This window comes from Venturia canescens, chromosome 3 (assembly GCF_019457755.1).
Source record: "Venturia canescens isolate UGA chromosome 3, ASM1945775v1, whole genome shotgun sequence".
NCBI lineage: Eukaryota > Metazoa > Arthropoda > Insecta > Hymenoptera > Ichneumonidae > Venturia > Venturia canescens.
In genome coordinates, this window is record NC_057423.1 from 12,710,411 (window position 1) to 12,736,899 (window position 26,489).

The 26,489-nt window shown below is 40.2% G+C and overlaps 1 protein-coding gene across 10 annotated transcripts in view; it reads right to left on the minus strand.

Annotated features, from left to right (window-relative positions):
- Positions 1 to 26,489, minus strand: part of RhoGAP19D (Rho GTPase activating protein at 19D) — a 100,107-nt gene that overhangs the window by 6,872 nt on the left and 66,746 nt on the right. For 4 of the 10 annotated variants that reach the window (XM_043414636.1, XM_043414644.1, XM_043414645.1 and 1 more), the window contains exons 3-20: positions 18,332 to 18,511; positions 17,427 to 17,666; positions 15,231 to 17,148; positions 14,795 to 14,890; positions 13,824 to 14,027; positions 12,869 to 13,135; positions 11,928 to 11,990; positions 11,561 to 11,681; positions 11,139 to 11,246; positions 8,822 to 8,933; positions 8,401 to 8,484; positions 4,381 to 4,590; positions 3,062 to 3,424; positions 2,807 to 2,971; positions 2,215 to 2,595; positions 1,976 to 2,117; positions 1,419 to 1,543; positions 220 to 1,080 (exon numbers count right to left, since the gene is read on the minus strand). In XM_043414636.1, the coding sequence (XP_043270571.1) occupies positions 220 to 1,080; positions 1,419 to 1,543; positions 1,976 to 2,117; positions 2,215 to 2,595; positions 2,807 to 2,971; positions 3,062 to 3,424; positions 4,381 to 4,590; positions 8,401 to 8,484; positions 8,822 to 8,933; positions 11,139 to 11,246; positions 11,561 to 11,681; positions 11,928 to 11,990; positions 12,869 to 13,135; positions 13,824 to 14,027; positions 14,795 to 14,890; positions 15,231 to 17,148; positions 17,427 to 17,666; positions 18,332 to 18,511 (5,640 nt within the window). The remainder of the gene's footprint in view (positions 1 to 219; positions 1,081 to 1,418; positions 1,544 to 1,975; positions 2,118 to 2,214; positions 2,596 to 2,806; positions 2,972 to 3,061; positions 3,425 to 4,380; positions 4,591 to 8,400; positions 8,485 to 8,821; positions 8,934 to 11,138; positions 11,247 to 11,560; positions 11,682 to 11,927; positions 11,991 to 12,868; positions 13,136 to 13,823; positions 14,028 to 14,794; positions 14,891 to 15,230; positions 17,149 to 17,426; positions 17,667 to 18,331; positions 18,512 to 26,489) is intronic. The other 6 variants (XM_043414637.1, XM_043414638.1, XM_043414639.1 and 3 more) reach the window with 6 other exon arrangements.

Below are 26,489 nucleotides of genomic sequence, written 5' to 3' on the forward strand. Positions count from 1 at the left end.
GCACAGAACAGATTACTTTTTCGTCGAAAATCCATTCAAATTTATGGTATACGATAGTTCGGCGGTTCTTGATTCGATAAGATTACCGAACGATTGTTAGCGAAAAAAAATTTGGCTAAATCGATTAAATTTCCATAACTCACAGTCTAAAAGACACTCACCAGAGCCCGCTACTGTGGGAAAATATTCAATGTTTTCTGATTCCAATATACAACTCACCTCTTTATCGGTCTTGAACTTTTTAATAACCCCGTTATTCATTTTCTCGCCGAGTATGCTACTCAATTGGCTGCTAGCTTGGGCTTTTTGTCTCGCGGTAGGTTGTTGCTGAACGGCGATCGAGAGTGGAGTAAGACGAGTCGTAGATCTGGATCTCGATTGTCTATCGTCCACGTCGTTATTCGAATGATCGACTAGTCTCTCGTTAACGTTTCCAGTGAGTCTTTCCTGAAGAAAAGGGGATCCAACGGTCGCGTCGACGATACCATCGAGAATATCGTCATTTTCCATTTCACGTTTTGCCAACTGCCACTCCATCTCGATCCTTCGTCTTTCCTCTTCGCGTTTTTCGGCTTCGCGTCTCTGACGATGTTGATCCCTTTGGAGCATCGCTTTGGTCTCCTGCTCGAATCTCCGTATCCTTTCTTGCGTTGTTGCGCTCAGACCAGCGTACGTTCTAATTGCAACTTCGTCGTTGCTGTGTTTCGTATCGTTCGAAGTATTTGAGATGGTCGATATTGTATCGAGACTGCCAGGTTCGTTGTCACAGTTCAAGCGTGACGAGTCGAGGCTCATCGAACCGTTTGAATTTTGTAACTGTTGAGTTTGTTGCTGTTGAACGCTCTGCGGACTATTCGTCGGGTATTTCGTACGACTCGACGGATTTCCGTTCATCGAGTTCGAATTTGAACTGTTGCTCGATGACGAACTGCCCAGGATCGTTCGGTCTACACGTTCGATTGGATTTGTTGCTTTGTTCTCGTGCATCATTACCATTTCACTGACCGAACATTGACGCTCATTCAACGCCATGCTCGCGCGTATCGTTGCCAGATTTTCGGCTTCTTGTTTCGCCTTTGCCTGCAAAGAGATCATACATTGTTATTATTACGAATCAAACCGAAAATGCTTTGCTCAAGATAGAATTTCAAAACGTCACAATTGTACAAAAGTTTTAAATTTTCCAAATCAACATTGATAGTTATCAATCAAAATTTTCAAAGGTTTCTCTTTCATGTAAAAAATATTCTAGATAAATAGAAACGTTTAAAAATATCATAAATATACGTTATATTTTGTTCAATGATTTTATCATAGCATACGAATGATTGGAACGCGTCAAGAATAACTTGTTTTTTTAAATTATTCTTTTAACCGCTTTTGAGCTGAAACTTCCATGAAATAAAATAATGAATTACCTTTTCGTCCTCGTGATCTTCGCTCTCCTGTTCATCGTGTCCTTTTCGCCTTCTCTGTATTTTTCTGTTAGCTGCGGATATGATTGAGGATACAATATCCCTAGCGGAGACCATTTCACGCATGCCTGTTAGATGAAGAAAAAGGAAACAAAAACAAAATAAAAATAAAAAAGCGAGCAAAATAAAGAATAAAAAGTTTAGAACCTTCGAATCAAACGGATGGAATAATAAAAAAAAATAAGTGTAAACTAAAACGTTTTTTCATACGAGATTTTAAAAAAGTATCAAAGATAAAATGCTAATGATAAAAAATATATTTTGAAAAATGACTAACTGTTTTTTTCACTCACAAACTGGCTGAAATCAATTATGATATATCTGATTATTGAATAAACCGTGATCAAGGTTCGTCGTGAAAACTAAAATAAAAGAAGAAGCCTTGGTCGCACTGTACTAATAAATCGCTGATAAAAATAAAAGAATTTCAACGAAGCGCGCATCTACATCTAATTCAAAGTCATTCGACTACAATGTATTTTAGGCAGCAGTAGCAATACCTTCTACTTTCTGAATGTTGTTCAGTAAGAGATTGTGATTCGTGGTGGATGTTTCGACCTCGCTACCATCCGCAGGTAGGCTCAAATTAACACTTAATCGACTCAAGTCGTCTAAATCTTCTTCGCAGAAGAACCAATCGACCTGTGGGAATAATTCATTTGTTAGAATTTTATTGTACCAAAAAGCAACGTCTTGCAACGTTAGTTCGAAAAAACATGACTTTATTTTCTTAACTTACATTGTTCAATAAGCTCTCGACGATTCTACACTGATGTGACATATCAGTTACCATCGTTACCATGTTGTCTCTGGACCCGCTCGCCCTGACGAGGGTCGGTCCGAATACGATAGCGAGATTTTTTGCTTCCATCTTGTTCACCTCGCTATGCTCGACTACGCGTTTCAAATGAAACATCAAATGTTTCAAAGTCTCAAAATGATGCTCTGGAAGATCCCGCAGGAGCTTTCTTATCGTGGCCATTCGCCTTTGTGGATCCTCGATTTTATCCGCGTCGATAAACATCGGATAAAGATCGGCGGTTAATAGGGAATCCGGTAATTGACGGAAGAAGGACTTCAGTAACGAGGATATAACGTTCACGTCGCTCCATCGTGGATCCTGATTCAACGAATTCATTGAAATCATTTATTTAACAAAAAATTCAAGGTTGATCAGGTTCTCTTGATTTTTTTTTTTTTTTAATTTTACTTTTTTTAACTGCGAATCTTTTATCTCAGTTTGTTCTCAGCCATTTCTCCTTGCATAGGAGCGTAGGAAAAAAGCAGTTTATCGGAAAAAAACTAGAATGAAAAAGAAACGATTGAAGTACCTGTAAATTTATATTCTCGAATCCCTTATTCACGCTTTCGGTGAGTTGCGAAATTGCAGCAGTATTTCCTGGCACCCTGTAAATCCCTACAACTTCGAGGCCTCTCGCTTCAACGATACTCGTGCACATTTCAACGATGAGTGGCACAAATTCCGAGAAAGATGACTGTCGAAAAAACAATAATTAGAGCATATCGTAAATAGTATTTTTGGCAAAAACATTTCAAGGAAAAAAAGTGTTTACAACTTTTCTCACCATTGGACAAAGTTCCAGCGGTACTTTGAAAGTTGCGCCTTCCGGTGGTAATTGAGCAGTCGGGGACGAGGGTGATCCAGCCTGTCCGTGCATTCTTCTCAACTGTTTGGCAACGCGGCCTTTCCACGTTTTCGTTTTCGGTGATTGCAGAGGTTCGACAGTCTGGCTCGGTTTTCGTGTTTTGTTAACCGGTGACTGACCGGTCGGCGAACGATTTCTAAAAGACGTCAGTTTTCGTATGCCTTTATGACTCGGCAGTGGACTTAGACGTTGGCCAGGCGATTGGGCGTTCGCGGAACTGGGGGTCGTCGGTCCGGGTGTTTGTGGTACAGCTTGTTGTTTCGAGGTGCTTGAATTAGCGTCCTGCAATTGAAAAAAATCACAATATTCTTAATTAACGAATTAAACATTCATTTCTTACGATTTTTTATGCAATTTTGGGAGAAAACAAAAATACTAATGATCGCGAGAAAAACAACACGGGAGACCTGCAAGTATTTTATTCCTTTCATTTGCAAATAAAGTAGAAAGAAATAGCTCTGGATTCGTGACATTTACGGCTGCTTTTTCACCCTTGTAAGTTTACGATCCATTTTCCTTTGATTCAACTGCTTTTCTAACACAGGGCAAGTCGAATTCTACGAATCTCTGCCCCATTGGGCAAGAGCAGCGAGACTGCGATATATTCGACGTTGAAGAGTAATTACGAGGAGTGGGCGAGACCGTGTTCTCGCAGGGAAGCACATTTGCGCTCGTGTACCAGTGTGACGTTTAATAGTCCATTAGCATAGCCGGCTCGGTACGATCTTCACGGTCTCTACGACGAGACGAGTACGGGGGCCCAATTAAGTCGTGTGATAACGGCAACGACGACGATCTTTCGCATAATGGATTCCGGTCTACCGCTCTTTTACTGAACGCAAGTAGACCAATCGACGAAAAGGAGAAAACATTTCATTTTGTATAGATCAACTTATAGATCGCCAGAATTGATAAAAATTTTCCAATTCACTGTTCTCTGGAAATTTTCCTTGCAAAAAACTCAACTAATAAAATAGTATTCATTAGAAAACCCGTATCGATTTTCTCTCATTAGAAAAAGGTCAAGACTTTCATGTAATTTTTGTATGAAAAATATTTCTTTTCGATTCGAGACGAATTGTCGTTGAGGAGCAACAGAAGAAAATGATAATTTTTTCTAATTATCGGGACAGGAAGAGCCTTGTTTTTAACGATGTTTGCACTCGAGAAAAATGAACATTGAGGGTCAACGATAATAGAAGGAGAGGCTCGAAGTGGAGAATGGAGTATATTATTACCGAGGGCTTCTCGGCTGCTGCATGTTTATGAAGGGCTCTCAACCATAGTGCCATCGATGCAGCGTCCTCAGTCTGCAATAAAACCTCGGCCGTTGGATTCGCAACTCGTAGCACGTGTTTCCGTTTCGTGTAGTCATCGGCGACATCCACCAACGAACATCTCACGTCCACGCTCTGTCCGGCTTCTCCGTCACTCGTTGTTGATGGACTCTGAAAATAAAAAACCGCACAGCCGATTAGAAATTCGTGTTCGAATTTAATTTCTCTTGATCGTTCAACGATAATTAATTCCAGTCTTTTCACTCGCTGGATTTTTATTCGTTTATTAAAATAACGTAAATCTGTATCCAAAGGGAAAGTCGATATTTCGGACGGTCCAGGAAAATGGATTAAATTTAGGATAAGTTTAAAATTTAGATTAAAATCGAAACATCAAATGTTGATCGGTTCTACGATAATCAGTGTCACGATATTCGCATCGAACGAATTTCAATTAGGTTCGTAACAGCACTTCACAGTCCTTCCTTTCTAAAATAAACGGTCCCTGTTACTTTGAATAATTCAACAAAACCGATGGATGGACGCACCAAAAGATTCGGATCAATCGATATAAAAGCGAAAAATATTACGAATATTATGGTACTGAATACACTTTGATTAATCGTACACTCCTTGGGCAGTGTTTCAACAATAAAAAATATTCAAAAAAAAAAAAAAACACTTTCTGGCACGGTTGACTTCAAAACTTCATTTTTTTCACAAATCTCCGTTACCCAGGATCCAGTCGATCCCCATCTCCTCAGACGTCTGCCAAACAGTCCATGTGTGCTGAAGTGCAACGGTATGCACGAGTAAGAATTACTGTCACTTGATTTCAGCATATTATAATGGGACAATAGAACTTTTAATCAAAATTTGATTGAGCGATTGATGAAAAATAAGTACGAAGAACGCTACGAGTATCCGAGGATACTGGCCATTGAAAAATGTTCACTTTCACGAGGATTCGCGTTCATAGGAATTAGAAATGAAAAGAGTGTCTGGAGGTAAGGCGAGTGAGAACAACACGATGAGGAATCATCGCGACACACGCGATCTCGCGGGAACTCATGATCGCGGTAATAAACCAAGTGCTAACAACACTGTTGAGTTCCCGATGTGGTTGGCTTCGACATTTGCGGTGTTCACGAACCTCTGCGTGAAATCCCCCACTCGAAGTGAGGCAGCGCGAAGAAGAGGGAATGAAAAAAAAAAAAAAAAAAACATCGAATAAAATAACCACCGCATGAAAAACCTTTCACCTCGATATTACTCGTCACACTCGAGCATCGTTTAATATGCATGCTCATCCGATACGTCTGGAGTGCCTAATAAATTCATTCGCTTTATCGTTAATTATTGATCGCGAAAATTGATATTGAAAGACCATTAAGATTTTTTATTATTTTTTTCTCGTTTTGCAACGGCTGTTTGACACTTTTTAGGTAAATTATTTTTTTTTCTTCACTCAAAATCGATGCATAAATTAGAAATTCATCGCTGAGCCGATAACCCCTCCTTAATAATTTCGTGCGAAAATATTTCGCAGCGTGGATTTTCTTGCTCTTCCAAAGATTCATTTCTAACGAATATGACACCAATACACATTTTGCAACTTCAACAGAGAAATATGAATGACTTGACAAAATACTCGCATCTATTAGAAATTTCGCCATTAAACAAGCAATTGTCACTATTGCTAATTGATTTCATGACTATTTCAACCACGAGAAAAATTCTTGGTTCTCATTGACTTCGAGGGAATGTAAAAAATGTATTTTTATACAAGTGAACACTAATAGGCGCTCGGGGAGAAATTGCAGCAATAAACAGGTGGCGCTATATCCATAAGAAAAAAAAAAACAGCTTTAGAAAATAATTGCATGAATACGTAGCGAGCACTCGATTTATCTGCAATTTCATTCCTCCTCCGGACATTTACATTTTAACATAATAACTTGACTTTCAATTCATCAGCTCAGTTTTCCGTAGATCCTTGTTTTTGTGATCGTAATAATGAAAATTAAACGTTAAAGTTTTCTCGTAAAATAAAATATCGTAAAACAAGTTTCCAAGTGAAATTGGGCTCGCTGACTCAGTTAAGAAATCTTTACTCGGACCAACGCACTGCTGGACAAAAGCGATTCGAGTTTCTACTGCTCCATGAACCCGAAAAAATTATAAGAGGGAACAAGGAGAGAGAGAGAGAGAGAGGGAAGAAGAAAAATGGCAACTGTAGAAATCTTCTGGGTCTAGGTTGCGGTCGCGATAATGCGACCGCCACTTCCGCCTCCGGTGATACTCTAACGTTACGATATAACGTTCCGGGTTTACGCGACTCCTCTAACCACCATACTGAGGCCCCCTCGGGGCTTTTTAATATTCGCGAGAGCGCACTGCCAATAACGATTTCGCGAGGCTCAACAATTGGCGAAAGTTTTCATTCCCAAATATTGACCACGAGCGATTTTAAACGGCAAATAAATCAATGAAAATAAACGAAATGTCGTGGTGAAATATGAAAATAACTGTGACGAAAATATTCATGGATGACTGAATGAAAAAAAAAAAAAAAAATAATTTTTCGTAATTTCCAACACACTGATAATGACAACAAGTCGATTCACTCAACTTCAACATTGCCCGATCATCTATCATCGTTAATGGATGCCCAGCGAAAATTTTTTCTAACTAGAATGAAAACAATGGAAATTTGTTCCAATTACCGACTGCATGTTCGGATGAAATGAATTATATCTCCCAAATGTGTTTGCTTTTTCATTTTTACGTTCACAAGTTCTTTACCCGAGAAATCTCTTCCCTGTATAGATCTAAAGATTACAACGAAAAAACAGGCAGATAACAATAACGAAAAAAAAAAGTAAAAGTGCATCGGCACTCACGATTTCCGCTGGTCTGTACGGACGAGAGCGATGCAACGATTACGAAAGCAACAAGATTATCGGCGTATGACGAGTCGAAAAAACAAATAGGCGGAGCGTGACTACCGAACACTATGCGAAGAACACAAAGGGCAAGCGACTGATTTTCTACGTAAATTAGAAAACGATTTTGAGGTTCTGGGATCGGAGCGAAAGTATTTAAAACCTGAGACAGTAGACAAATTGATGAAGGAAATTGACCGACAAAATCAAACACCTTACATTTGTTAAAGTCGTCAAAAAAATTAAGCCGACAGAATTGAAATATCACGAATTTGATCCGGAACGGATTTTGAATTGGGAAATTGCCAACGATCACGTTGATGCGAAGCTGAATTCTGTCGCATTCGGAGGAGAAGGTTCGAGCTTTTTACGGGCACGCGCCAATGCGTGACTCGATGAATGTCCCTCAGAATTTATTATTTCAAACGTTTCGAGTGTGTATGTAAAAGGCTTGTGGTTAAGCACTCCTGTCTCTCGGCGTCTCTTCGTTCCGATATGCGCGGGGCCATATAATAGCTCTCGTCCCTCTGGTAATACGTGACGAGCGATCATCAATCTTCTCGATCGATCTTCAATAACTAACTGTCCATAGTCGTATCTAAACGGCTGTAGATAAAAAAACTGCAAAAATAAGACGTCACAATTAACGAGAAAAACAATCAACGGTAGACGGAGGCTTTTAGTAAGGAATCTCTTCGAAAGGAATCTCCATTTTGCGTGACTTCCGGTCTGAAGATTCGAAGAAAATGAAAAACCCTGTGGTGGGAAAAAAGTGCAATTTGCTCCATTGTTTTTTTTTTTCTTTCGTTGGGAATAATCCTTTTGTCTATAATGACTCAAGTTTTCCTGGAACCGAAAACTACGTTTTGTGCCCAATTATATAAGTAGAAACGCGTTCATTCGGATGTTTATCGTAAACGTCAATTTTCAAATAAATCATACTTTTTGAAACCCTGACCTAATTAGCTCCTATTGACAAGTATCATGTACAAAACCAAATTGAAAAAAGAAAAAAAAACAAATATATGAAACTTACCTGACTGTGACGGTCCTTGTAGAAGTAAAGAATTGGACCCCGTAAAACTCCCCAGACTTGCTTCCAGGAACGATCGGTCGATCGCTGAATAATGAAAGAAAAATCAATTAAAAAGTGAATGATTATTAAATTTTTCTCTAAATCACAACTCCACTTTGTTTTCTACGATGAATCTCATTTTTCAATGATGCCGCATACCGTGACACATAACGAGCGAAGCGTGTAACGTTAATTGATAGCCTAATCTTGAAAGTGCCTTGATCCACTGCTACGTTCAATAAATCATGCTACCATTTTTTTCATTTTCTCTCAATATGCATTATTATTATTTTGTCTTTGGCTCGATTGGTCCGACAAGCACGCAACGTGTTGAGAGGAACGATCGTGGCAAAGTAGCAAAGAGAATCATTTCGTTTCTCACCTTGCCATCGAGCACCGTAAACTTGACGTGAAGGGATCCTTCTCGCTCGACCGGTTCGACGTCCTTCGGCGTACCGGCTCCGCCGCACGTTGCACCACTCGAGATGCTGTTGCTGAAATAAAAACAAAAACAATAGTGATCGATTAAAAAATATATTCAAATAAAATAAGGTAGAACGTGCAACATTTTTACATTTTTTTCTTTCATTCACTGCACTTTTTTAAAAGTTATTTTTATATCAACGTCAAACAACTCGATCTTTGTGAGATATCGAAAAAGCGATTTGTTCGAAGATGATTGTAAACGGCACGAGATAAAAATGATTTTATCGCGTACGAAACTAAAAAAAAAACCGATGCAAGGTAGCAGTTTTTTGTCATTCTTTTTTAAGAGTTTTCGTTTGTTTTACTCTCGGTGAGGCTGTAAAACATAGATGTTTTGGGTTTTTGTTTTCTGCGTACAAACAACAACGAGAGATCACACTTTCAGCAAGCAATACACACACGAATGTTAGTGCGGGACTATTTAAAACGTGACGGAATTTGCGTTTTGTAGTCTGCTCACTCGTCTACATATTGTATGTCATATAAATATACGCACACACACACACACACACGAACATATATTGTGCGGAGAACAGACACGAGCAGCCGCGAACGTCCCGCACGTCAGGCTAGATCCATAAAATATATTATGTCGCGGTATACGTGTGGTATGCATAGAGAAAGAGAACAAATAGAGAAGAGACGAAAAAAACGAGAGAAAAAAACTACGACACACGTGTAAAATTAAATCGCGCATTAACGAAGGACAATTTTTATCGAGCGCTACGACAAATATTTGTGCTCGTAGCTTGAATCGAATGCGAGGGAATATAATAGGGAAAATAGGGAGACTTTAAAAATATTCCGAGTGTTTTTCGATTGAAAATCTTCTGACAATAAATCGAAACGTTTTCTTTTTTGCCTCTCCATAGAAAATAGTACAAATGGCCAGTGTCTTTTATCAGACAAAGGCCGATGCAACGAATCGCATTGAAGTGACGTCTCGAAGATGTTTATCTCGATTCTTTCGAAATGCATCCTACTCACATTTCGTTTCTCCAAGTTACGCCATTGGAATAGAAAAAGGAAAAAGGAAAACAATCCCGACAAAGGATAAAAAATAATTATTTGCAGGAGATCTCTTGGGTCAGTGAACTCTGCATCGTGTCTCTCTCTCTCCCTCTCTCTTTCTTTAGCTTTGTTTGACTCACGAGCTGGAAAAACGAAGGGAAAGTCTGGTAGTTTTTTTTTCTAATGAAGGAAACGAAACGAGACCGAATGTACACTCACACCGACGGACACACAGACACACACGTACACGGTTTAATCACGAGCGAACAACATCAGCAACAACGGCATCGACAATAGCTGCTCTCGTAGCACGGCCACAACATTTTGTAATTGGCGAACGACAAACAGTTACGCCCAACGGAGCTTGAAATAAACGAAGAAAAAGAAATTATAATTTTCAAACTTCCGAACGCTTTCACTGTGTAACTTCTCGCAACGAAACTTCCGTAATAATTCTAAAACTCCCGGAATTTGGCAATTTTTACAGGACGGGCTGGCGCGCATGAAAAAACATTTGAGGCATTTCGAGTCAATGGGATATTATCTGCGCTTTTAATCCTCGAGCATTTCATCGTGACCAAAATATGAGCGAACTGTTCGAAATTTTTTGAAAAAAGAAAAAAAAATGTTTCACACTGATATTTTTCATCTAAACACACAAATTAGTACGAAACAACGAAAAATGGTAATAATTTTTCGGACATTTGAAATAATTACGAGAATCAATGAGAACAGAATTCCAGAAATTAGTCCCCTGAATCGATGAGGAATGCCTCTCGTTTACGACGGAAGTGAATTAGAAATGGACATTTATCGCTGTTTGAGATACGAAACTGTTATTTATTATCGTGAACGAATGCATAGCTGCTAATGACGTTGCGAACATTAGAAAAAATCGAGATTTTTTGTAAACATGTGGTTACTTCGAGCAAGCACAGATAAAGAACGAAATTTTTCTGCGTTAAAAAAATGGATGATGATTAATGGAAAAAAAAAAAACTAGAAAACATGTACTTTTTTAAAAATGCCCCGTCCATTGCGCTAGTCGAATTATAGACGCTCGAATCGCCGATCCGAATCGTTGGGATTTTTAGCGATAGTTTGACGCACGAATAAAAATAAAACGATCGAACACAAAAAAGTTAAACGATGCAGGTTTTATCTGAGCCTCATCACGCTTGTCTCTTGTCGTCTAGTCTCACCGATGATAGTGTCGATGCAGATGAGCTGCCTGCGTAACGTCCTCGAAGATACGACGCAGTGGAGTTATGTCGCTTGGAAATAACGGCGGTCTCCATCGTCTGTGCGCACTGCAATAATTTTCATACACACCCACACACACAGACATTGTCGTACATTGTGTTAAAAATTGATCGACGATACGAAACGAGAACTGGGCGGGAAAAAAGTGCTTTGGTTGCTCGCATTTTGTTTTCGGACTCGTTGATTTGTTGGTGGTGGAAGCGCTTTATGAAGTTGCAAGAAAGATTGTGAATGCGGATGAAAATAAGTGTCCTTTGTTGGGAGAAAAGTGTGGAGATTAATTCTCTGTGAATTTATGAGTTTTCTATTGATAATAGTAGGTAGAGAAACTGACGGAAGATTGAATTTGGTGTTTCATTACCTGCGTAAAGTCGGTACAACTGGCTCGGAATCACTGAGCTCGAGATCGCTGTCGACGTGCATCCGTTCGCCCCAGGTCGCCTTGAGATACGAAACTCGTCTCGTGGCTCGTTCCTCGTCGCCTGAAAAACATTGATCACTGTCATACATTGTAGGAAACGAAAAAAAGTAAGGATGCGAGTAAAGAATTAAAAAAAAAAAAAAAAAAAAAACCCGACAATTCGGTATGCACAGAATTTTTGTTGGATTAATTAGCTTGTGAATAAAAAAAGGTTCTCCGAAATATAAGTACGATAAAGTCCATGCGACATACTTGGGAATGCGCGACAGAGAAAGAGAGGGTAAGTGAGGAAGAGTTAATTACTTACTGAGCTGAGCATTTTTCTGGCGTCTCAGAACAACTCCGTTAGCGCAACCGGTCGAACTAGGAGCTGCAAAAAGCGTATGAATAACGATTGTTAACACATTGATGGCGACACTTAAGGGGAGTCAAAAAATATTCAAATGGTAAAATATAATCAATAATCGTGGAAAAAAGATCGTGAATATGTTAACCGATTATAGTATAATTAGAGAGCACTCTGAAATGTTAAGAAATATTGAGGAAATGAATGTTTTCATGATTTTGACTTTCTGCGAAATAAAAATTCAGGGGACAATTCACAATAGACCAAAAAAGCGTAATTAAAATTAATGTAAGCCTTTTTTAGAAATGAAATTCAATTGAATGTTCAACTCTATGGATTCTGGAGCTGGACAAAAGTTTTTTTACCGAAGAGAAATCATTTTGTTCTCTTGTGAAGTGCCTGATTGCGCAACATTTTGGCTGCACAAAATTCTCTACAGGCCATTAAAAAAATAAACGATTAGTGTGCAGTTTTCTTGAAACTTGCTAATTGGACATTATATAGAGTCAAGTTTTGACAAATGTAATAAAATTTCGGATTCAAATCAAGTATGGAAATTTCACGATCTTTTTAAAATTTTCATTACATATAAATGCCCCAAATTTTAGATACCAAGCTACTGGCAGAAGAATGCATGCTACAAAATTAATTGCTCGCTAAAAGAAAAATAAAAAAGAAAGCTTCATGCCCGGAAATTGCATCATGCGATTACGTCGGCCCTCGAGCGTTGTTTTTCTTTGTTAATCTCACTGGTACGTTTCCTCGATAAAAATAATCAAATTCCCATTTCAACCAACAGTGGGTTAATTCGTTAATACTTTTCATCCTCTATCTGGAAAAATCGTTCGGCAAAAACAAAAAAATAAATAAAATAAAAGGTTTGTTCAAGTTTAGATCCTGACCTAGGAGGGATTCCTGAACGATTTCGGGATCGTCCACGTTGAGTAGATCATTGGAGGATGGTAAATGTTGTTCGCCGTCGTCCATGGGCCTCAGAGGATTTTGGATAGGAAGATTATTGGGTCTTACAGGTTGAGGAGGACTAATGGTTACCATTGGAGTTGTAAACGTTGTCTGGTGCTTTGGAGAAAAGTATGAAGAATTTGGCTCCTCGATTTTTGGTCTGTCGTCGATTTCCCTTCGATCATCGTTGCCTCGTGGTTCATGCTCTATTTTGTTGTTTTTTTTGCACCCCGAAAAGTCAGTGAAGTAAGAAAATAAAGAGTATGCGAAGAAAAAAGTTTCAATGTACCGCAGATTTCTAAACATTTATCTTTAAGGTTCAATGCCACATTTTGTCATTCCATACAAATTTCAGTAATTTATTTTCCGTGAAAAATCTCATTCAATCATCTCTAAGGCGCTACGAACGTTGATACGGTGATGAAATTAACGTTAAATTACTAATACATCCTTTGGAAAAAGAACTTTTAAAGAAATAATCGAAACGTACTTTGCATCGTTTCATTTATCCAGAATTTTTCGCGCTTTATTCGAATTCATTTTTTAATATTAAATCAATATTAAAAACGTCAAATTCAGAACTGACGAAATTTGAAAGGGGCTGAGAAACATGTGTAATTGATCCTTAAAACCTATGAGAGTGTGTTTCATGCAATTGTCTACGAAAAAATAGAGATACACTGTCTGTTCTACTGGCTATTCGATTTTTTCCTCTAAACACAAATTTGTCGTGAGAAATAAAAGATTTTTTATCGAATAGTAATAGAAGAAAGATAGCCCAAAGTGAGCGTGCCAACGGGATGCAAATTTCTACTCTACGGAAATTCATTGAAGACTGTCGAAGTGCGTGAAAGAAAAATGAAGATAAATGTCGGAGGCGATTTAAAAACCAACCGAGCTGAGTTCTGACAGCCTGCAGATAACTGTCCTGTCTCTTGGCTTTGCTGCTTCTCTTGCCTTCTTGTTCATCGTTTTCGGTTTGCCACGTGTGTCTGACCCCACGTCGATTGAATCCACCGTTAATGGCTTCCCAAGATTCGGCACTGTTGCTTCGCGCTCTCAATTGTACAGGCTCAGCATTCTCAATATCTGGTATTTCTGGAAATTCCATAAAATAAAATTATCATTAAGATTGATCGTTTCAGCTTTCTCAGCAATGGATCACTTGTCAATTCATGAAAGTATGAAAAAAAAAAAAAAAAAATAAAAATATACAACATTCATGTGTGCCTCGCAAAAGTTTATGTAGCAGCAATACAAATACGACGTTAAGAGGGTTCCACGTTTGAAGCTAGAAAAAAAATGTTATGATTTTACATTTGACAAAAATTCGATTGCAAAATCGCATAGAAGAGATTCTTACAATTGAATGTGTAAACTCGTACATAAAAAGCCCTCTGTAAAGCATATTATTGACCGAAAGAACAGACGACTTTTTTCACAATTGCATCATCTTTTTCAAACGCGATTTTTTATGTATTTTATAGAAATTTTATTTCTGGGTAGGTGTTTTTTTTTGTTTTTTTTTTTTTTTCATTTTCGGTTAAACCATTCCAGACATACTTTTAGCCGTTCGTTAGACATCCATTTCGCCAAGACACTTGTGCCAAAATGATAATATATAACATAGTGTTATTGGGACTGGACCGTTGTTATGTTTTTAAAAAGAGGATCGTGGCAAATTAAGAAAGACATTGGAGAAACAATTTTTATATTAGTATTACTTGAAGATCTCGATGGTGGGAAATAAAAGGGAAGAAAAAATTCAAAATGCACATCTAATTCTGTCATTGTCCCTCACGGACAGTATCGCTCAAATTATCACATTGATATATCTCGAGCCAAACCACTTTTTTTAAAACTACCTTCCTTATCTTGAGAATCCCTAAAAGAAGGTGGCGGTTCGCAATGGATGTATCTGCTGCCTACGGGAATTGTTCTGTTCCCGGACAATACCTTGCCTAAATTATAATTAAAATCAAATAAGAAAGATCTTTTCAACAGTTTGAGGGAGAAAACAGATTCAGAAAGCAAAAACGTGTTATTTTTACTATTTTTCTCTTCCCGTTCGATAAAACAAATCTTTTCGAAATAATAGAAGTGCAAAGATTCACAATAAATGAGAGAGAAATCACGAAAATGTTTATGTTTGTAGTGTTCTAATTCAGAATTCTCCCTCGCAGAAAAGTATTACAAATGGAAAATGTGGGCCATTGGGAATGAATTGTTGGGAAGAGAAATTTTTTGGTCTCGAGTTGGCGAGTAGAGAATGAAGAAAAATTGAAAAAAATCAATTCTTACCCGAATCCAAAGATTTACTCTCTCTGTTGGTAGCGATTCGTCGAACTTCTTGTGATTCGGCCTTAGATTCGAATTCTCTTTTCCTGACGGCAACATTTGGCACGCTTCGTTTGCTGGACAATCTGGATAATTCGCTTTTGTAAAGATTGGTTCGATCGCTGGTGGGTTCATCGTCATCGCTCAATAATCTGCCGGACTCGAATTGCTTAGCGCGTCTCGAGACGATTTGTAATCCCTGTGGTGGCAGAGGAAATTTGTCGCTGTTCTTTTTCTCCGGTCCCGGTGAGGACGGGAGAGAGGAAGTGCCATTTCTGAGATCGGAATTATCGTTCGGAGTTTGTTGTTGATTGGCACTCGTCACGTTCTCGTGAATTCTCGTGAGTGTCGTGACGAAAGCAGCTTTGTTATTATTTGCTGGAGTTCTAGGAGTAGAAGTAGCGCCGGAGTTGCGGAATTGTGCATCGTTGTTTTTCATTGGTCCATAAGAGAAGTGATTTTCTTTAACGAATTGTCCGTTTTCGTCGTAAAGGGAGGAATAAAAACGATCACGAACAGCTTGTGGATCTTCGAAGGCGGTTCTCTCGTCATTTTGACGATAGTTGGAATAATCTGACTCGGAATCGATGTCGGTACGTACCCTTTGTACGTTTTGATTGGAGGGTTTAGAACTTTTAGTTCTGTCAAAATTGTTCCTGGTGGGTGATCGCTGCTGCTGTTGTTGTTGCTGCTGCTGCTGCTGCTGCTGTTGCGGTTGATGCTGCTGTTCATTCGGAGGCCAAACTTGACGCTGTAATTTTTGAGGTCGAGCATAAAATTCGCGTTGAATAACTTGAGACTGCGGGCTCAATCTTGCTGCAGAATCGTCGGGCATGAGCCAGCCAATCGGATGACTAGGTCTACGAAGAAATTCTTCTTTCTGTTCGAAGCTTTTACGGAGCCTGGTCATGATGACAGAATCATCGGAGCATTCGTTACCGGTAAGGGTTGAATTGGAGTCGTAAGAGGACAACGAATCTTTGCTAGCTGGCGAGGAGTCGCGGCGTGAATCGACGCTCAATCTGGAGCCTGGTTCGCCGGTTTTGAGAGCTTCGCTACTAGCGTAAGTTTGAACGTCGGTTTCGCTGGTGGGTCCGCTACCCTCGCTAGCTCGTCGCGTAACGATTCGACGTCCTGGCCGATAAATCGGGACTTGAGGTTCAGCCCTTGACATTGGATAACGTTGTTGATCCAAAGATTTGCTGAAGCCCGTGAGACCGGGTCTCACGCGTTCGTAAATCGGATCCTCGATTCTATCGTATATTTGCTCGCTGCTTGGCCTCGAATGAATCGATTCTGGTCTTGTCCGATCGTGAAGATGGTATCTGCTGTCGGTCGTTGATCTCTGCTGGGGCTGCTGAGAGACAGGATTCAAGGCTTCCTGAGGCAACGAACGTCGATTGTGCTGCTGCGAACGTTCGTCCCCCGTTCGAGCGTACATTTCTTGATTAATCGCTCCTGACTCCCCGAGTGGCTGACGTCTCTGGGCCACTATTATTTTTGTTGGATTCGAGGACGTTGGCGTTTTTAAACTGCTGTTAGTGCTACTTCCGTTATTGCTGCTGTTGCTGCTGCTACTCGTCATCGTCAACGAGCCCGTCACGTTCGGCGATGCCCCTTTGGTGTTCGCCATCCCGCTCTTTTGTTGCGAATCTTTGTAATCATCCTCGCTGCTACTCGCTCTATAAGTTTGAACGGTCAACGGCACCGATTGGCCCTCGGTACCGGGTGGCGTTTGACAAATCCATGACTGACGGGAACGAGCCGATGGTCCGGGTATCATGCTCATTGAACGACGATGCTTCTGGGATATCCTATCCGGGGAGCGATGACGAGCTACTCGTTGATTCGTCTCAGGATTGTGCGCCGTTTCACCGAAATACTACAAACATTATAACATTCGTTCACTCTTTTCTTCGTATTATTAAACCAAAAGAAAAAAAAAATCATCGTCAAACTTTTTTCTTCATCTAAACGGAATGTTAATGTGCAAATAACTTTTCTTGATTGCAGGATTCCCTCGATTTCACAAATAAAAATCAACTTGAGTAGAAACTTTGAGATTTAAATGCGGACTTTTTGTTTTACAGATTTGCCAAGTGATTTTTTTTCTTCCTGGAAAAACATCACAACCGCGTCCGGAATATATTTTTTTTTCACCTTTTGTAATATATCGTCCTCCTTGGAAACAACGAGTAATCGTAGCCAAGGTCCAGCCTGCTGTATCCGTTGAACGACACTCGCGTACTGTTCGCCTCGCGTCGGGGCACCGTCGACCGAAACAACTCTGTCGCCCGTTCGAAGCCCCGCTTCCGCTGCCGGTGAATTTTGTCGTACCTGCTTCACGAAGATCGTGTCCATGGGCTCATCGATTTTCGTTCGCTCGTGTCCCGGTAACATCTGTCAAAGTTCGTGAAAATCAAAATAAAACAACGTCACACACGCACTATTTTTTTTTTGCTCTATTAACTTCCTACGAAATCTCACTTCCTTTATTTTTGAGCCTTTGTCGATCGGGGGTGTGATTACGCGGAAAAAAATTGCAATCACAGACAAACTAAACAAATTTTTTTTTTTTTTTTTTTTTTTTTTTTTTTTTTTTACTCTTCTTCGTTACACGTATATTTGGTCACTGCATTGACAGGCTGAGTGAACTTGGCTCTGAACGTACTTTTTCCGCGTGTTGTCAGCAGACCTCTCGTCGGCATTGATTTTAATAAACGAATGATAAATCTGAGACATCTCCGAAGAAGTGTGCCTCAAAAAAATTTGGAGAAGAAAGAAATATTCAAGAGTCCTTGAAAACTTTGACTTTGAGGAAGATGAAATTTGCTAAAAAGCTTATGGAAGTGTTCGAGAAAAAAGAGTCGCGACGAGTCATATGAATCAGGACGAGAAAAGTTTCTGCAAAAGCAATAAAAATGAAATGGCATTGGAATGTTGATTCTGAAGATCCTCAAGGTCGAAGAATGGGTCGAAATGGCCCAGTGTGTCAAGGAAGGGTCAATAATTTGCATAGTAATTTGGAATAATGTCGTTGGTAGTGTAATAAAAAAGACACTTACGCAGCAGGACTCGGGCGGATAGACGATGAAATGACGAAGAGTAAATCCAAAGCCATTTTCGCTTCGTCTGAGGAATAAAGTGCGAGGCCCGCGAGGTGGTGAATTTTGTTGTTGAATCTGTTGCTGTTGATGACTCTTGACGGAGGTCGGTGCTGGCGGCGGTGGCGAAGCGTGCTCTACCTGTTGGCAAAAAATTGTCGAATTTTCTCGTGAGCAAACGGTCCATGGAACACGACGAAATAAGTGAGAGCAAAAACGTGGCTCGTTATTCTATCCCCAGGCAACAATCGGTTTATCGATTGTTCACAAATAAAGATGAAAATTGCTCGATCCCTGACCCAACATTTATTCTCAGCTCGATTTTACGTTCGTTGGAATAATGCGAATTCACTAATCACGTTGAGGCACGTTATTTTTTAATTCGCCTCATCACTGCCTGTTTTTTTAATCTGACGCGATACGAGCATGTTTGGCATAATACACGGATCGTGATACTCTCGCAAACTCGGTGTAGCACGCGCACGAGAGGCGTTAGATAACAAGAGAAAGAAGCGAGGAACGTGCGAGCTCACGAGAAGATAAATTTTACACGAGCATTTTATATGTATTTATAATACACATGTGTGTATGCTCTGCCCGTGCTGCTACTCGTTCAAAGCGACATAAAATGCCCACATGTACACAAGAGCACGAGGCCTTAATTGTTCTCCTCATTGCCTAGGTTAACCCTCGTTGTGGGTATCAGCCGGAAAAGATTACCCGCGAGCTTAGGTAACTTCCAACAATTGAAAAAACACTTTTTGCTCTCATCTCATAATCTCCGGAGGTTCTACGAAAATTTCAAAATCCGACTATTATTTCGAGTGGGAAAGATCCAATAATCAGGGTCAAAAGTTTCTCGGCAAATGAGCATTTCGCGATTTTCTTACGATACAAATTGTGGATTAAGGTTAAAATGCGATAAAAAAACATTGGAGGACAATTTGTTACTCGAATACTCGAATAATTTATTGTTACCCACAGTGCGATTTTAACAACCGATTACTAGGCAACGTTATGACCAAAGTAAAATTTCGTAATCGTGATTCATGCTGAGACACAGAAGTGTACCGAATCGTCGATGAAAGTTTGAGTCCAATATTAATGAAGGTAAAAACAATTAAAGCTAACGTTCGACATAAATCATGAATTTTCTAGTTCTTTTGATATACGAGTAGCGTATAAAACGATTAGTCTTTTGGCGCAGCAGCCCGCAGAAATGCGTTTTCATATATCTCGGTGAGGTGAAAAAGCGTGGATATATTTCGCAATGTAAACAGATCTAAAATTTGCAAGTTATCCATTCGGTTTAACTCGTGTATCAGGCGCACACTTTCTCCTTCTAATATTTCATCCTCGTGTTTTTCACCTCCAGCTACCAGCTCGGGCTGAATGAGATTAAAAAATCGAGGTAGAAGGCAAAAAAATGGAATGGCGGAGCGGAGGGACGGGGAGAGGGGAGGAAGAAAAAGAAGATGAAGTGCGTATCCTGAAAGAGGTAAAGAGGAAAAAGAAGGAGGAGGGGGGAGCGGTTGAAGTTACGATAGCCGAGTGTGTGGGGTATCGCGGCCGGAGACACAACAGGCCCAACCGGCTTCTCGTCTTCTTCTCTCGCTTCTCCTAGAGCGTGTATAAGGCAAAGGGGTTTATATTTAGAAACTCGTGTGAGGATATCCTTGCACCGGGGGACGGACGAACGGACGTTCCGGTCTCGCTCGGTGCGCCTTATTATACGGCGACCGAGTCTTACGTGCGTACGTGCATACACATTGATAACGTTCCCATTACGAAAATAGAGGCACAATAAAAGGGGCCAGATTATTTGGGAAAATTGTAAATAAACGAATATCTTGGGAGCACTCGGTGACTCTTCTCTCGACACTTATACATGGGACCGTGAGAATCCGAATGGGTTTTGGTGACCTTTGGATTTGGCATGGTACGCAAAGAATAAATCGAGAAAAAATGCCCTTTTTATGAGCCTCGAATTTTCCTTGAGGAAACTCCAAAAACGACGTTCTTCGCCACTTTTTAGAGGCTTCGACGAAGATCGCTTGAGAACTTGTCGATAAATGCTTCGAAAGACTCATCACAACGGTCGACTCGATTCAGAAAAGTGGAAAAGCTCGAAATTTCGTTTCGTCGTGATACAGTGGAAAAAATAGTTTTTCAACAGGACTTTGGTAGGCTCGGAAAACGGCGTTGAACTCATGGTCGCACCGAGATGGAAGCGCGGACATTGAAAAAGAATGGATTTCCGCTCGATGTGTCGTCTCCTCTAATGAGCAACAGAAAAGGCTCGCTGGAGCGGTTGTACTTTTTTTCGAATATGAGAAGCAAAAAAAATGATGTAGCGACTTGATCGTCACGCGAGTGCATATAATACGAACGAGCCTCGTCCAATGTCATTGTCATTGTCTCGTCATTACAATCGGAATGCGAGAGACACTCTGTTCGCTCGATGAGAGTGTCTCTCTGTTTTACGTTGTATTTCCGAGCGAGTGCCCCCTCCCCCGCTCACCACCTTGCGGCGATGCACCGAGAGGACTATTTAAAGCATTTGGCGTTTCGGTGGATAAAATTCAAATCACGCGCACGCGGTTGACGAAGTGCGCGTTACTTTAATTGGAAAGCCCAGAAACGTCACGAGCGAGAGACGAAATCGTGAAATATGCGAATTAAAAGGCGTATTTCATTTCTGCGTATGGACGCGCACGACGCCCGATATAAATTTAATCGTCAAGAGAAATGTCATCGTATATAACTAATTTCATTTCGTTCGCGGATCGCTATCTACAGATACCCGAGGGTCATGAAATTTTATTCCAATTTAATTAAATAATTTATGAACATTCGAATCAGATTTTATTTGTCTTTTTGCTCTACTCGAAATAATGAAGGAAAAAAAAGGACGAATAAATATGGTGATTTCGAGAAAAGCGACCGAGGTCTCGAAGACCTCAATCGACGAAATTGTACTTTTTCCCTTTCTTTATGATCAGAACTCAAGACCGCCGTTCTCCCATAACGTATGTGCATAAATACTGCATATGCTACGATTTACGAGCTGACAAGTACACATGTATTTTATTGGTAGTCTCAATACCATCCAGGGAGAGTTCAAGCCTCAAACGACGAAGGTTATCTCAATAAATTCTCCTGCTAATTGTAATAAACATAAGGGCAAAAGATTGAACGATAAATTTTATGGAAATATCACTTTTTCTCGTGTTATCGTACGATCGTCCAAACGATTATTTTCTACACGTATTTTCTGCAATCTTTTGAACAATCATGATTTTCTTCGGCAAATAATGCAGAAAATTGAGTAATTATTGGAGAGTTTTTTTAGATCATTTCGCTGGACTCCGGCGTTGCAAAGTTGAGCATCAAACGACAATTATTTTGTCAATCAGAAATGTATAGTTTCTTCTAGTGAAGCAAAATATTGTACTGAACTGACGTAAAAAAATATTTCAAGGTTTCAAAAAAACTTGATTTTTTCGGTGGTAAAATAAGAGCTTGCGAATCTTTGGACGTTTCAGTTACAGTCGATAATGGAAAAATAAAAAGAAAAGATTGACAGGCGTCTCGCGTATCGATTATTTTTCAAGTCGTGTGAGATAAAAAGCGGTGTCATTTATTGTGGTTCTTTCGTGCAGCTATTTCGAGTTAGAAAACTTCAAAAGACGAGCGTTCCACGTTTTTCCCTCACTTTGCGGTTCGGCACGTTTCGAATTTTCTTCTTTCGACATATCCAGTGGCGTAATAATCGTTCGGAGCTGTGAAAAACCGCGAGGGTGGTGGCAGCAAAGGGGAGGAGTTGTGTCAGCGCCACGTACGATCGCTCAATCGTAAATTTGTAACGAAATTTAGGGAGGATTATCGAGAGCCACAAGAGGGTAATTAAGAGGAGATAAAAAAATCGACTGCCACGAAGTTTCGTATTAAATTAACGGAACGATAAAATCGCGAAAATGAGGATAAAGGGGGAGGGGGCAGCGATAAAATTAAACCGTCGTGATGAAAAACACGCTGAATTTTCTTATTTTAGATCGAAACGACCTGGTACTTGGGAGCGAGCGAGACCGAGAGATCGTCTGAGATTAATAATAGAAAGGATTGTGTATAAAAGGCTTCTGGATTGCTGCAGCAATGCCAAATAATCAAGAGGACTATTTGTGGGTCAGAATCCGCGATATATTATCGCGTTGTTTGAATTTTAACAGCTATATTAATATGCACATCAACGCTCCCGTTCGACGAGAGACCGATCAATTATTCGGGATCGCACAAACATTGCGAAAATGATTTAAGAAAATGGCTATTGAAATTTTACTGAATCGTTGAAAGGTCGTAACTGACCTGATTAAATGGCTCGTTTTTTTTTCTGATTACATCGAGACGACGCTGAAGTTTGCGACGTTCGAGTTCAACGAAATGGAAGAAAAAAAATTTTGCAATTCACCCATGCATTTTTCATTTCACGAGGTATCGCGAAGCAGGTTGAAAAACTACAGAGAATTACTGGAATTATTGGAGGCTTTTTTTTACATCATTTCGTTGGACTCCAACGTTGCAAACTTCAGCGTCATTACATTGAGGCGATTGATAACCGATTTATTGACTGAACAAAACATCGTCAAAAGGATTCGTACGTTCATCAATGTTCTTGAAAGCTTTTGTCGTTCCTGCGGCAGAGAATAGAAAACTTTTGAGTAAAAATCATATACGAGAAGAGCTTTCTCCACGAGTCAGTAGAATCTCAGTGACTCGATGAATTAGTTTAAAGGTCGTTGCTTCGATTGACGTTAAATGCTTCGGACAGACGCGTAAAAAGGTCGAAAAAACGATGATGATTTTTGTCACTTTGCCAGATAAAAAACAAACATATTCGCGAGACACAACGCGTCTACCCTTGAAATATACGAGGATAAACTACTCGTGACGGCTCTTACCCGCCCCCCTGCAGGCAACTCTCATTACAGAAATATTTTTCCAACATTGAAATGACGCTATTGGTATATACATGGAGCGTACGAAAACTGGAACGTATCAGTGCCCTCCGCTGTCGAAATATCGCTCTCGAGTTGAAATCTGTCAACGAGTTTATTACTGGGATTCCGAGCGCGGGGGCTCCGATATTCAAGACCGTTTCGCCAGTTTTTTCGTCAAACTAAAAAAAGCCTCCGCGCGACAGTGTCGGCTCGACCCTTTCCTTTGAACGTGACGAGTGTCACAACGATTGCGTCAAAAATGCATTATATCTTTCCAACGTTTTCCATCGTTTCTATTTATAAAAAGAAAAATAAAAAACGACCGAAATAGCAGGAGCATTTATGATGGAAAAAAAACAGTTACGAATGCCCATCAAAAATGGATTTGTGATCAAGTGTCATTTGACAAGCTTCATTGATCTTTTGTTCACAAACAGTTCGTAGACAAAATTCGTTTAGTTAACCGAAAATGAAATGGCTTCGTCGTTTTTTTTTTTCAGAAGAGCTCATAGTTCAGTTCACTTTACAGAAGAACGGTTGAATCTGATCCTGAAGTTGAAGATAAAAAGTCTCCAACAATTTCAGTAATTCTCCAATTGTGTCCCCCCCCCCCCCCCCCCCGAATTTGCAATTCGTAGTTTTTTAACTTACACCAATGATTTCGTGAAATAAAAAATTAGTGCATTGCAAATATTTTTTTTCCTCAATTCGTTGGACTCCAACGTTGCAAGCTTTAGCGTCCGATGAACAATATTTTTTTCTCAATGTAACAACACAATCGCCCAAATAATTCGAATGATCGATTCGTTTTGACAGAAAATCGTGGTTCACAAAAAACGTATCTGCGAAAACGAAGGATCGAGAAAAAGGAGGAATCCATTATTTCTAATTCCACAAGATCGTTCAGCTGAAGGGAATGACGATCGATCCTCGGGAGCGGATGACGTCGCAGGTTTAAATAGGCGCCTGCATCACAAGCGTTCGCATATTACTGATGCACCGTGTTGTCCGAGGTCGTGACGCGTGGACGGGGGGAAAAAGCATGGTAAGAAAGGCGGCCTGGGGGATGGTGAGGTACGGAATCCCCGGCGGTTTCCGATCAGTTCGCATGCACGAGGGTACGAAGGAAAAGCAAAGCAACAAATGATCGCGTCGCGAAGCAATTGAATGAGCGGGGCTCGATAAAGGCTTATTCTTGTTCCGGTGAATAAATAATTCGTTCATTCATATGATTAAGTGCATCGTGAAACAAGGACGGAGAGCTCTCGCTGCTTCGAGCGAGCCGGGACGTAAAAGAGATGAAAAATGAGCAAGGGAGCGCGAGACAAGGCCGCGAGAAGGACGAAGCTCGAAATAAAATCGCGTCGATTTATCAAAACGCTCCTTGCGCGCTCGTGTAGCGCGATACCTGAAAAAATATCGCGTACGGCCGTTAATGCATTTTTAATTGATATTTTCTTTTGGTACTCGATGCACAAAGAACTCGCATTTAAACAAGATTTTTCATGCACGCAATACTCGAAAATATTTAAAAGTAGTTTTATACCAGTCGGAGTTAAAAAAAATGACGAACGCTTTGACAATGATATTTAAAGCTGAAACGTTGAACTACGTAAGAGACTGTTGGTAATAACACATGTGTAAAGAGACATACACGCACCCGGAGAATTCCGCGCGACGTGTCCTTGACATCTCTATATCCGCGTAATACGAAGCCGTCAAAGCCTCGCGATACGTGCGCTCGCGTATTCATTATTTTTCCTTTTCTCTTTTTTACATTTTTTAATGATATTTTCAATGTCTCCGTCGCGGCATCGCTGCCTCGCGAAATACGCGTTTCTCTTTCTCACTTGGACGTACTACCGGTTCGCTATATCGAAGAAGAGACTCTGCGATCATCTCTCGTTTTGCCATCTGCCACGCTCTATATATAATGGCTCATAATACGTCGTTGGGAACGGTAAACATTGGAGGACCGTTAGCTCGTATAACACCCGGCAAGAGTGCCCCGACCCGTGAGATACAACTCCGAGAGTTACGTTTATCTACCAATATTATTGCAACTTCCGAGACAATTGACAGTTTATGCTTGTTGCATAAACTTACTACTCTTGTAACATTTGTATTTATGTATACGCGCGGCGAGACGCTCGCGTGTCTCGATAAAGCATCGCTACACGATTTCTTGTCCGGATAACTTTCGTTACGAGGCACGAGTTTTGCGTTTCATTTATTCAACGAATACAGTAATCATCTCATGAGTTTTCGACGATGGGCCTCCTTTTTGGGGGGACCTTTTATTTGCTTTCAAATCGGAGTCGAAATTCTTTCGTCGTTTATGGCGAGGGAGGTGAGAGAAAAAACAAAAGATCGGAGGAGGAAAATTAAGGTGTACCTTTCGCATGAGCGTATTTTCTGGTAGCGCTAATTGGAGCACTCGAAATTTGGACTGATTTATGAATTATTGATTAGAAATTTGGTGATGGTGGAATTTCCATAAGCTCTCGTATGAATTTTACGATTTTTCAAGTTTTAATTCTTCATTAAATGTTCGATAACTTGACCTGAAATTTCGCCAATCTATTCGCATGCACGTTTACTTTACTGTCGTTTAAAACCAGTTATCCGTAGAATATTGGGGTTCGTGAAAGCAATATTTTAAATCGGTACGATGATCCGTTTTGAGTGGTCGATGCGTCTCATATTTTTCGATACCGAGTCACTCCGACGCTGCTAATGAACTGAAAATGAGCCCGGAGAGACCTCAATCTCATTGTCTACCGGCGTGACATTTTTTTTGAAAGTTTCTCGAACAAATCCAATTATAAAAATATCCGTTGAAAAGGAGGCTGCGGGCTTTCAATTTCGGAGTTTTTCGGAGCATGAAAGATCGCGGATTCGACTCGAAGGAACGAAGGAGCTTGCTGCCAAGAATTCCAAACAGGAGCGACGAATGCTCGGAGAGGTAGACCCGCGAAAGCAGAACGAACGTAAAACGCTGCAGATAAAAAGAGAGAGAAAAAACGAGGACACGCGTAAGAGAGAGAGAGAGAGAGAGAGGAACGAGACGGTGGCACCGGTCCAGAAGAGGTGAAATAGCGAAAACGCTCTCAAGATTCTTC